Source organism: Chenopodium quinoa, unplaced genomic scaffold (genome assembly GCF_001683475.1).
Source record: "Chenopodium quinoa cultivar QQ74 unplaced genomic scaffold, ASM168347v1, whole genome shotgun sequence".
Classification (NCBI taxonomy): Eukaryota; Viridiplantae; Streptophyta; class Magnoliopsida; order Caryophyllales; family Amaranthaceae; genus Chenopodium; species Chenopodium quinoa.
In genome coordinates this window covers 2,269,046-2,280,905 of record NW_018743574.1, presented here as the reverse complement: position 1 = coordinate 2,280,905, position 11,860 = coordinate 2,269,046, and the positions used below count along the sequence as shown (strand labels likewise).

At 36.0% G+C, this 11,860-nt stretch overlaps 2 protein-coding genes across 2 annotated transcripts; one reads left to right on the top strand and one right to left on the bottom strand.

Annotated features, from left to right (window-relative positions):
- The first annotated feature begins 2,081 nt into the window (after window positions 1-2,081).
- LOC110681986 (cation/H(+) antiporter 15-like) lies at window positions 2,082-8,372 on the top strand. Its single transcript, XM_021858184.1, has 3 exons — window positions 2,082-2,859; window positions 3,401-4,396; window positions 4,594-8,372. Exons 1-3 carry the CDS (start codon window positions 2,632-2,634, stop codon window positions 5,911-5,913), a joined length of 2,544 nt encoding a protein of 847 aa, XP_021713876.1. The 5' UTR covers window positions 2,082-2,631; the 3' UTR covers window positions 5,914-8,372.
- LOC110681985 (nuclear intron maturase 4, mitochondrial-like) lies at window positions 5,834-11,474 on the bottom strand. Its single transcript, XM_021858182.1, is given in 4 exon segments — window positions 5,834-5,964; window positions 8,380-10,667; window positions 10,669-10,805; window positions 10,973-11,474. Coding segments are annotated over 3 exon segments (2,433 nt in total). The 5' UTR covers window positions 11,088-11,474; the 3' UTR covers window positions 5,834-5,964; window positions 8,380-8,486.
- Between the last annotated feature and the right edge of the window lie 386 nt (window positions 11,475-11,860).

Here is an 11,860-nt window from a genome sequence, read left to right as displayed (position 1 = left end):
TTTTTTATTATTTATTTATTTATTTATTTATTTGACGGGAAGAAATTGTTGTCTTTGGCTAGCTATTTGCCTAAATAAGTCGTATGTTATAGTTTGATTATTGTATTATAAAGATATGACTTCTTAATTAAGTAGGTAAGAGAAAGTTGTTTAAAAACATGTGTATTATCGAAAATCTTAAATGGACATGTAGTGGATAATAAGTGAAATTAATCAAAAGAGAAGATTGTAAGTATTGAATATCAATAGGCAACACGCCTACAAAACTAAGCTAGAGTGAGTAAAATTAAAACATACTTGTACTAAGTAAAATTTTGTGAAATTACATAATGTTGTGTATATGTTACTTAAATATAGTGTTTGTAAGTCTCTTTATCTTAAAGTATTAATCAACTTTGGTGGGATTATTGCATGTTAATATCCAATTAAGGAAATTGTTTAACAGTTTTAAAAATATAGAGAAATGAACTATTTAAATAAGTGGTGTATAGTTGTATACTTGTGTTTCGCATTTGATCAAATCTTGTAAAGTGTGAGAGTTTGTATATCCTTTCAAAGCTAAAGAAAATCAAATGTTGCAGTAATTGATCGAAATACATCAATATTAGTGTCATCTTTTATCAAAGTTAGTGTTGTTGTGTGTCCAAATGAAAGTGTGTGAAGAAAAATATACCAATGATACATCTTTGATAAATGAAATTTTACACACTCATCTTATGCATATACATAATTAGATTATCGTACATATAGTTTATTTTTACTTTATTGAACCTAAACTTAACTAAACTTATTCGACCTTATTAAATATATTAAACCGTATTTTATAAGTTGTATATTACCATATGTACTGATCAATGATATGAGTATCTTTAAAACTAGAGAATAATTATTTTATTTAAAAAAAAAAAAGGATATGCAATGCCACTTGTACGAATTGCATGTCTACATATATGCATGCATAACTATTGGCCTACTACTTAGCTTGCATGTGCATGCGTAACTGAAGGCAACGATTGGATAATACTTGCATGTGTTTATGTCATAAACTCATAACAATTTATTGTTTAAGTTTAAAGTTGTTTAACACTTGGCAATGCCATTAGTCTGTCTCCAACAAGTTTTGAAAGAATTCTATCCAAAACATAAAACCACGCAATGCAAGAGGAAAGTAACGCATGACTTACAATCTGCCTTCATATCATCATGTCAAGTTACAGTTTCTATCAGATCACGGGTAGTGTATACTTTTGGTGGTGAAATTTAACAGCGTTTTATGGATTGTTAAATTAACTAAACGAAAAATACAATCAATTATTTTGTTAACCACTTTGTTCCTAAGCCTAACCATGTTCTACAAAATTTAGTTAATAATCCAAAATTTGTATTTATGATTTATTGTTTATACTTGTTAATTGTCTTTGATTTACAATTTTGTAAAAGGGAAAGATAATTTTATTAAGTGAGGTTTGGATTTTGAGCTATGAGGATATGTGAAAGTTTTTCTGAGAGGTGGTATTAGCTCAACTTGATTCAATACACTATAATATGTCAAAATAGTAAAATATAAAATTATTACATTGGTTAAAATAATAAATATATACAAAGTTAAGAGTATCGTTTATATGTGCACAACTGTACACCATACAACTAATTTTTTTAAAAGAAATATTAACGCTTTATCACCTGCACTAGTAAAAAAAATATAATTATTGCAATCAATATTCTATTCACCCTTCATAATATTTAATTTTTTGAGATTTTTACAAAATTTTACTACAATAAATCCAACCTATTTGGTAAATTATATAAAATTTCTCTGTATGATTAGATAGTATGGTAACTTTTCAATATTTATTTACATGTATACATGACAATAAATTCTCAATGGAGGGGGTTGTATACTTGTATACCATGCTAGAAGTTATTGTACAATTACAAAGTATTTCATAATGTAATCTAGGTAAAAAGGCTTAATATAACCCTAGTCTAGATTCTAGTGTTTGAATATGCGAGCACTTGGAACAATTTTGTCTAATTGAAGAAAAAGAAAAAAAAAACAAAACAAAATTTTCAATTTCCCTAAAAGATAGGAGAGTCTTCACAACATTACATGATATCATCTTAATTTCCTTAAAATAGCATATTTTCACTATCTAAGCAAAAAAAATTCTAACCACAAAGATATGCACAAAAATTGAATGGACAACCAAAAGAAGCTAAATTTTACTTGTTTCTCCTAATTTTCTTTCATTCTTCCAACAATCAAAAAAAGAAACCAGTTTTTATTGCAATTACCAACAATAAAAATAGAAGCTTTCACATGAAAAAATAGCTAGAATAAAACTCTCCACCTTCATTCTTCAATTCTAGCACACAAAGAAGGCATTATTGTTGATTCCATTCGAGGTGTTGGCGTGGTGGTTCGAAGCATGAGGGCACCAATTTAACCACCATAATTGGGTTATAATCAAGGGAGAAAGAAAAGCACCAAATATTTTTTTTCAAAGAATAAAGTTTGTTATAAAAAAGAGTGATCATTTTCCAAGAAAAATCAAGAATAAGATACAACTACGTTTGCATGTTCTTGCTCCCTTGAAAAATAAATAAAGGTAATAAACATAAAAATTAAAAATGGCAGAAAGTACAAATGCAACAAATACAAATTCATTGGAGTCTAGCCCTATAGTATGTTATGCACCAACAATGATAACAACAAATGGGGTGTGGCAAGGAGATAATCCCTTAGATTATTCCTTACCACTCTTCATTTTGCAATTAACGATGGTGGTCGTTACTACTCGTGTTCTTGTTTTCATCCTCAAGCCACTTCGCCAACCCCGAGTCATCGCTGAAATCCTTGTAAGTACATTTTCATAATCGAACAACTCTTGTAAGGGTCGTGTGGGGAGACAAATTATTAAACGATTTAAAATTATAAAATAACACAATAGGGTTGATTTATTAACGTATTATTTGATCAATGATGGGCATTTGTGAAATGGTATATCTCCGTCTTATTGATGTATCATAGAACAAAATCAATTAAAACATAACATGGAAAATGTCTTCCTAATTTTCAATAGAATTTTGCAATTTTGCCAGTACTGCTTGCTCTGATCTTCAAATGATGATTATAAAAAGGAAATAGTTTCCTCTCCATTGAAAGTAACCCCACTATTTTGTCAACCCTTCACATGCTTTACATAAAACAATAACATAATTTGATGCAACATAAAAAAAATTCTATAGAATAATTGGTAAGTTTATGCGATTTCAAACTTATGTCTCAACTTATATACTAATCTCTAGTGCATTATGCATAGTGTGTGTTGGTGTAACAAAACCATGGTTTGATGTATGCTAAAATATGTTGCTTGCTTATGCTAAATTAATCAAATAGGGAGGTGTTATACTTGGACCTTCAGTCTTGGGGAGATTTGAACGCTTTGCCAACACCATATTTCCTCTAAGAAGTGTGATGGTGCTAGAAACTATGGCGAACATTGGCCTCTTGTATTTCCTATTTCTGGTTGGGGTTGAGATGGATTTAGCAGTTATCAAACGTACTGGGAGGAAGGCGATCAGCATCGCAATTGGGGGAATGATCTTACCCTTTGTCATTGGATGCACCTTCTCCCTCTTAATGCAACACAAAGATGACAGCACCCACCACGGAACTTTTGTGCTCTTCCTAGGTGTTGCTCTCGCTGTCACTGCCTTCCCTGTGCTAGCTCGAGTTCTTGCCGAGCTCAAGCTCATCAATACAGAGTTAGGGCGGATTGCCATGTCATCAGCACTTGTCAATGACATCTGTGCTTGGGTGCTCTTAGCCTTGGCCATCGCGTTAGCCGAGACCAACTCAACCAGTCTCACTTCCCTCTGGGTGATTCTATCGAGCACTGCCTTTGTGGTCGTGTGCATCTTCTTGGTTAGACCCACCATCATGTGGATGATCCGCCGCACACCTGAGGGTGAGCCGTTCAGTGATTTTTACATATGCCTTATCCTCACAGGGGTTATGATCTCAGGGTTCATCACTGATGCTATAGGAACACATTCTGTATTTGGGGCCTTTGTCTTCGGCCTTATCATCCCAAATGGACCTTTGGGAGTAACCCTCATAGAAAAGCTCGAAGATTTCGTATCAGGCCTTCTACTTCCTCTGTTTTTTGCAATCAGTGGTCTTAAGACCGACATTGGTCAAGTTGGCGGCCCCAAAGTCTGGGGCAATCTCATGGCTGTCATTGTACTGGCTTGTTCTGGCAAGGTTGCTGGCACTGCTGCTGTCGCCTACTACTACAACATGCCAATCCGTGAAGGAATCACCCTTGGTTTGCTCATGAACACCAAGGGTCTAGTTGAAATGATTGTCCTAAATGTGGGCAAGGACCAAAAGGTCAGAAAGCCATTAGATTCGTATATTTCCTCATTTCATTGCTATATAAATAAAATATGGAGATATCAAACAGCACAGATATGCAGCAAACAGATATGAATGACAATATTGAATATACTGGTATAATTAACAAAGATAAATGAACTTTACCAGTTGATTAGTCTTGCACTTCTGAGATTTTAATTATGTTGTCACAGGTATTAGACGATGCATCATTTTCAATCATGGTGATATCAGCTTTGATAATGACTGGTGTGATTGCTCCCCTGGTCACCGCAATTTACCGGCCAGCAAGAAGATCTGTGGCATATAAGAGAAGAACCATACAAAAATCAAAACCACATGCTGAACTGAAAGTATTGACTTGCATCCACACCCCAAGGAATGTCCCGACTATAATAAATCTCCTGGAAGCCAGCAACCCGTCAAGAAAATCTCCAATATGTGTCTATGTGCTACATCTAGTAGAATTGACAGGACGAGCATCAGCAATGCTCATAGTCCACAACACCAGAAAGTCAGGTCGGCCTGCTCTCAACAGAACACAAGCTCAGTCAGACCATATCATCAATGCCTTTGAAAATTACGAGCAGCATGCTCAAGCTGGATCAATCTCGGTCCAGCCCCTGACAGCCATTTCCCCTTATAACTCAATGCATGAAGACATTTGTCACTTAGCACAGGAAAAGCGAGTGGCATTTATCATCATCCCCTTCCATAAGCAACAAACAGTGGATGGGGGCATGGAATCAACGAATCCAGCCTTCCGAATGATAAATCAGAATCTATTAGCCAATGCCCCTTGCTCAGTTGGAATCCTTGTCGACAGAGGGCTAAGTGGGTCAACCCGTTTGGCTGCAAACCAGGTGTCACACAACATAGCAGTGCTCTTCTTTGGTGGGCCTGATGATAGGGAGGCACTTGCATATGCATTGAGAATGTCAGAACACCCTAGCATCACAGTAACTGTAATGAGGTTCATACCAGGTGACGATGCTTCTAGAACAACATCTGTGGAGCCAAGTCGTGAGCCAGGGGATCCTAGAGTGCTAACTGTGATAACTGATGCTGAACAAGAGAAGCAAATGGATGAAGAGTTCATCAACGACTTCAAAACGAAGACCGCCAACAGCGACTCAATCACCTACATGGAGAGGGTTGTAGATAATGGGGAGGAAACTGTGGCTTCCATAAGAGCAATCGAAAGTGTTCACGATCTTTACATAGTTGGAAGAGGGCAGGGCATGATATCACCACTAACAGCAGGTCTAACAGACTGGAGTGAGTGTCCTGAACTTGGAGCAATAGGTGACATGTTGGCATCATCAGATTTTGCAGCAACAAGTTCTGTTCTAGTGGTGCAACAATATGTTGGTTTAGGGCCACAACATGAATCTCCACCAACTCCTGATAGCCCTACTGCTCAAGCTGATCTTGATGAGCAATTAAATGCAGGAGTGCATCAGACGAACCAAAGACAACCACCAGCAAAGGGTCAGAATGCCTTCAATCTCTAAAAATTAGCCGTAACCTAGTGATATCTAACAATGCTGACGCCGCATTATCATCTGATAAGAAGTAATGAGAACAATTTATTGCGGCATTTTCTAGCAGAAATAGGACCCCCCCCCCGAACCCATATGCGACCTTTATTCTTCTTTTTTTAAAAGTTAGTTTTCATGATTTCATCTTCTGTTTACACCTCCCTCTAATTCACTTCGCCAAATTGACGCTCTAAGTCTCTAACTATCCCCACACCTATATGGCTATACCACTAAATCTATATTCAAGTTGTGTATATAACTAATTGTTACAAGAGCCCACTTGTATAGTCAGTTAGTAATCGCTTGGGAGGGGGGTTTTGACTTTTGAGTATAATTTTTATATTTATCATATATGGGCCAATGGTTGCTTTATAGTACTTGCATTAAGTACCATATCATCTGAACCTGGCACCCAACCCCCCTGCAAGATATTTTATATCTCAGAATATAGATGATGCATTTTCCATCCACAGAAGCCTCACATGATATCCATACATTTGAAGTGACAATTATGCAGATAACAATCTATTTCTGTTTGTTCCACCATCCTCTCCTTCACCAGGGCTTAACTTTACCATTCGTCTAGTTACTTTTATAAGTGTATCATATATTAAGCAAGAAAGCCATTCTACAAAAGACAAATTAATGTCGCCGGACATGAATTAAAAGCAAATCACAAACTCACTCCAAACAATTGTGATTGAATTGTCACCTCAAATGAGTAATTTCACCCGTGATAAATGACAGGTTAGATTTGTGCCTTATTGTAAATTTGTAGAAACTTGGATAAGCGTGGAATTATTACAAAGAATCTATTTTACTTCTTTTATGTCACATTAATATTTTGATATGGCTTCTTTGGTTTTCCAATAACAATTATCTCAAAAGCCCATTTACCTACCACCCCGGTTTTCCTGGTCTACTCACTTTAACAAAGGAAACTAAAGAGAGCTCAAAAGGGGGACAACTCATGTGGATACTTTTTCTTTTTAGATTGAGAGATATTTGTTAAAGATAACTGGTCACAAAAGGTGGGGTGGGAGATGATATAATATGAATAAAAGGTTGATGTAAATGGAATGGAGTAAAAGTGAGTAGAACTTAGGAAAACGGAGGAAGTATATGCTTTTGTGCATTGTATTTTCTTAAAAAAAAAATGCCTAGGGGGTGGATCTAGCATCCACATATTGACATACATTGAATATTTACCTTACATAATAAATGATTAAATAGTACTCCCTTTGTTTTGGAATTATTGGCACACTCCCTTGGGCACGTAGTTAAAGAAAATACCATAGAATGAGTTGTTTAATGCAAAGTAAAGTCGAAGAATTTAGTTTATATTATTGAAAAAGGGAGTATGTGAAAGTAGGAAACATTAGAGGGCCATTGTAAGTATGGTTAATATAATTTAATAATAGTGGGCCCTTGCCATTTATGGTAGAGTACTCTGAAAAGGCTAATAGAGGGAAGTTTGTCAATTTTTCCGAAACGGAGGGAGTATACATAAGTCTTTTTGCAAAGTTGTCTAGCCCTTTATAACAAATACAATTTTTTAGTCCAAGGAGGTAGAATATGTTAAGTCCGCCAGTTCAAATTAAATTATCAACAGAAAACCTGGATTATACACGATCTTCCACTGTCTTTGGTCGTACAAGATACAGAATATAAACCATAAAATCCAGAAAAAAAAATCCTCATGAATTAATAGCAAAGTACTTAAAGGTAAGTGTAATAGATCAACATAAGGAAGGGTAGTATAGGTATTCTACTAATATTAGCTCACTAGGTTAATAGTCCTTAGTATAAATAGAGAGGGAAGGAAAGGAAATGGGTAGGCAAAAATTGGATGAAACTTGTTGAGAGTTGAGACCTCAAGTCACTTGGAGAGTGGTAACCTAAAGTTACCGATTGGGAGAGAATCAAGCCTCTCGAAAGCTTGATAATCTATCTTACGAGTAGTTTGTTTAGTGTGTTAGAGTGTGTCATTTCATCTCATCAATTATAATATTTCACATTTAGCTTTTATTATTCCTTCCTTAATCTGCAATTTTCTGCCATTAGTTACTGTTTAATACCTAGCCATGTCGGTACATGACAGTAAGATGTGCACTAGTCACCACACTATACAGCTCAAATTGAAAGGTACATGAACTTTTCATGCAAGATCACAAGCATCTCACTGCAAAAAATTTTCTAAGAGGTAATCTATATCTTCTATCATGACTCTTTGCTCTATAGAATGGTGTGAAACTAATAATTCCATGAATGCATATGGGAAGGTTGTATAACATGTACAGATACTACCAAAATTTCCCCTTTCCTAGAACCCAATACAGTAAATGAAGGACAAAATCTGATCACCTAATGTGCAATACATATATGATATCACAGAAAATGTGCAATGGAAGTAACTTTGACAAGAATTGGAAAACATACCTAGAAAGACATCAAGCTCAAGCGTTCCCAAAAACCAGATTTTCTTTATATGCTTCTCAATATGAGCTGACAGTTAAAAGGGTAACCATTTATATAGAAAAGCCTCCTCATTTCCATGAACCAAATTCAATGGACTGAAGTGATATTTCACCTAGATACAGGTCTTTCAGATGCTGCTTACACAACCCAATACGCCTTTTATTCAAACTGGGGTGAATACAAGTTGAAAATCCCGTATTCCAACCAGGAAATTTCTGCCTTTCCATCACATGAAGAATGTAAACACATGGTGCTGCAGCTGAGCAACCCATAACGAAACAGTTACATGGCCTGGACAGGCTCACCATCCTGGCAAGAGACAGTTGGCACAACCCACTGTAAGAAGTTCCATACATAAATGCCTTATCATGATCAAGAGTACAAGAATTCAATGTATCTTCACATATTCCATACTCTCCGTCCTGGCATAGCGAAATCCTGCTCAGCTGAGAGTCAAAACTTTTTTCTATATCAGACTCATGAATTCTGTATTTAAGCGCCAGTGTCCGGATGCAAGACTTCCTAACTTGGTCTGACACGATAATCTTTAACTCACCAAAGTTTTCACACTCACTGTACCATCTCATCCATCTATGTACAATACCAGTAAACCAATCAATTATTTGGCTGCTATCCTGTAAAATGAGAACGCGAACTGCACGGGCATACCCTTCATCATTGATCAGTCCATAGCGTAACAAACGTTTCTCAATGACATTGACAGGAGCTATAACCTTTGTGACGGTCTCACATCTTGGAGATAACCCAGAACTTGGCAAAAGGGAAAGAAGAGATTCGGTTTCAGAAGAATTGTATTTTTCAACAAGTCTCTGAAACTCATAAAAGGACTCCTGCAGAGATGGTGGAAGTGCAGGTTCAGCAATGCACTTGGACAAGATGTATTCTTCACTGGTTGCAGCATTTGTCTTTACATCTTGCATCCAAATCTTTATTAATTGCTTATACCAGTGATCGGTTTCCATGCCCGACTTACGGTAGCAGGATATTTTGCTCAAAAGAGAGTTATTATCAGAAAGATGCCTTATCTCTGACTCCTTGACCTTTCTCAAACCATGACCCAAACACTTCTTACCTATTCTCACTGTCCCTGCATCCCAAACCTCCTGTTTCTGCAAAGCAAATAATTTCACCTTTTCCTTCAATTTGTGAACTGCTCTTACTGCTGGACTGTCTTTAATGGTTCTAAGAACTAATGCGCCGGCAAAACGAACACCTTGGCTGTAGTTACATGGTACTATCTCCATATTGCTGTTAACATCTAAATGAAGACAATTCTGGAAGTAATTCTGAACCTCAGACTTTAATGAAATTGCAGCCTCTTTGGAGCCAGAAACAGCAAAAAATATTTCATCCATGAAGCGACAAGAATAGACTCTAAGACCAGAATTCTCATGACTTTTGGAGTTGTCAGCACTGCATTTTATTTGTCTCCTAAACCAGCTTCTCAACCTTGACTGAGGCTGTTTTTCATCAAGCTCGGAACTAGATTCAAGAGCCTCGTATCTCATTGACATTCTGTGGAACTCATCATCAAAGAGATCAAGGTAAATATTCATCAATATAGGGGATAGTGTTCCCTCTTGAGGCAGGCCCTGACCTTTCGGAAAGCCTCCAAATTCTACATTGAGTACTTGAGCAGCAAACATGCTACGGATCATCTCACATAAAGAGTGGTCCTCAACCTTATCCTCTATGGTCGAGATTAGTTTAGCCAGTACGACAGAATCTAACCTCTTGCTTACTAGCACGGTGAACCACCAATCAGGATCAGAGATCTCCTTGCAAATGTACTTAAAGGCTGATAAATGCCCTCTTCCACTTCGACCACCATGAGAAATTTTCGAGAAATGAGGCTTATAAACAACTTCCAGAACTATTCTTAATGCTTCTTGAACTACCTTCAATTTCAAATTAGGAAGGACAAGGACTTCCTTTCTACCACTACCCTTCGTCGAGATAGTAAACGTATTCGCTTCCACATCAAACCTTTCACTCGCAAGCTCTTTGGCCAAAGACTCAAAACAAATGCCCGAATCCTCAAATTTCGTGACATCAACATTCGAGCTAACTCTAATACAATTGTAAGCATCCAAAAGGGTCTTAGGATCAGCAACAACTTTCATAAAAAGATCATAAAACCTCCCATTCATATACTGCTGCTTCACTCTCTTCTTTACTCGCGTTTCGAACAGCCGTTTCAACCTAACTCTACCATTTTTTTTGCTTATCAGTGTCTTCAACATCATCAGGAGGTGAAGACTCAACAACTACAGAAGCTAAACTCTTTGCTAACCCCAATTTCTCAACATCATTTTTGGCCTCTTGAAGGGTTGATAAATAAGATTGATTTCTACCCAGATTAATTCCTGACCCAAATTAACAAAAATCAACCCATATAATGCAAATTTCACTAAAATTAAATTTACCACTATATTTGAAACAAGTATTAATAAATCAACAATTGGTATTATTCAGCAACAAAAAAATACGAAGTATAATTAATAATATATGTAAATGCTTGAAAAATACTTACTTGGAGAAACATGCAATTGATTGATGATTGCAGAAGCTTTTGCAGTAGAAAATTCATGAAATCCAAGAAAGAAAAACCCTTTTTTGCTGAAATTTGATAACCTCAGGAACCACATCAGTCAAAAAAAATTAACAAAAAATAAATAAATTTATTGCATTGTAATTGGAGGGAGATGGTGGTTAATGTTGGTGAAGATGGTGGTGAAGTAGGGACTAGGGAGAGATAGAAAGAGAGAGAGGACCGGGGGGGCCTAAAGGGGAGTTTGAGAAGGTAGTAGGGAAAGTCTTGGGACTACAATGTGGGTGGTAAATTGCTAAGAGCAAATGGAGCTAGCGCCTTGCTTACAATATTAAATAAATTCTCGTTACAAGCTTAATCATTGTAGTTAGAAAAATGCAATTAGATTGACTAAGCATCAAACTAATTTGTTTCAAAAAAAACTTGCTAAAAAAACAAATTAGAATAAATAAAATGGATTTAATCTCTTTCACAAAAAAAAAAAAAAAAAAGAATTTTATCAACTTAATTTTATGGGAGTGTGGTCTATTTACATAGTAAACTATTAGCTAACCATTAGAGCTAAATAGACAATTAGCTTAAAAGTTTATGTGGCATGACAAGCTAATTTGACAATTAGTTTACCATTGGAGTTGCTCTAATGTGCTATGCCTATATTCGACTAAAATACATGCGATACGTATTTTAAATTTTAGAGGCTATATTGATTATAAGTCAAAGGTTGATAACCAGCTAAGAAAATGAATAGCAGTATGTTCAGGGATTTGGATCTAAACTCGTTTGGTGTGATGATTGTCTTAAAAAGAAAACTTGTTCATCTTCCTTTTATTAACACCTTCACTATCTCATTTAACTTATGCCTTAACCTGA

Bases quoted from the DNA above. Each gene is read 5' to 3' on its own strand.
- LOC110681986 (XM_021858184.1), top strand. From the start codon at position 2,632: ATGGCAGAAAGTACAAATGCAACAAATACAAATTCATTGGAGTCTAGC. The intron at 2,860-3,400 runs GTAAGTACATTT...TTAATCAAATAG, and splicing joins GAGTCATCGCTGAAATCCTT to GGAGGTGTTATACTTGGACC. The intron at 4,397-4,593 runs GTCAGAAAGCCA...ATGTTGTCACAG, and splicing joins ATGTGGGCAAGGACCAAAAG to GTATTAGACGATGCATCATT.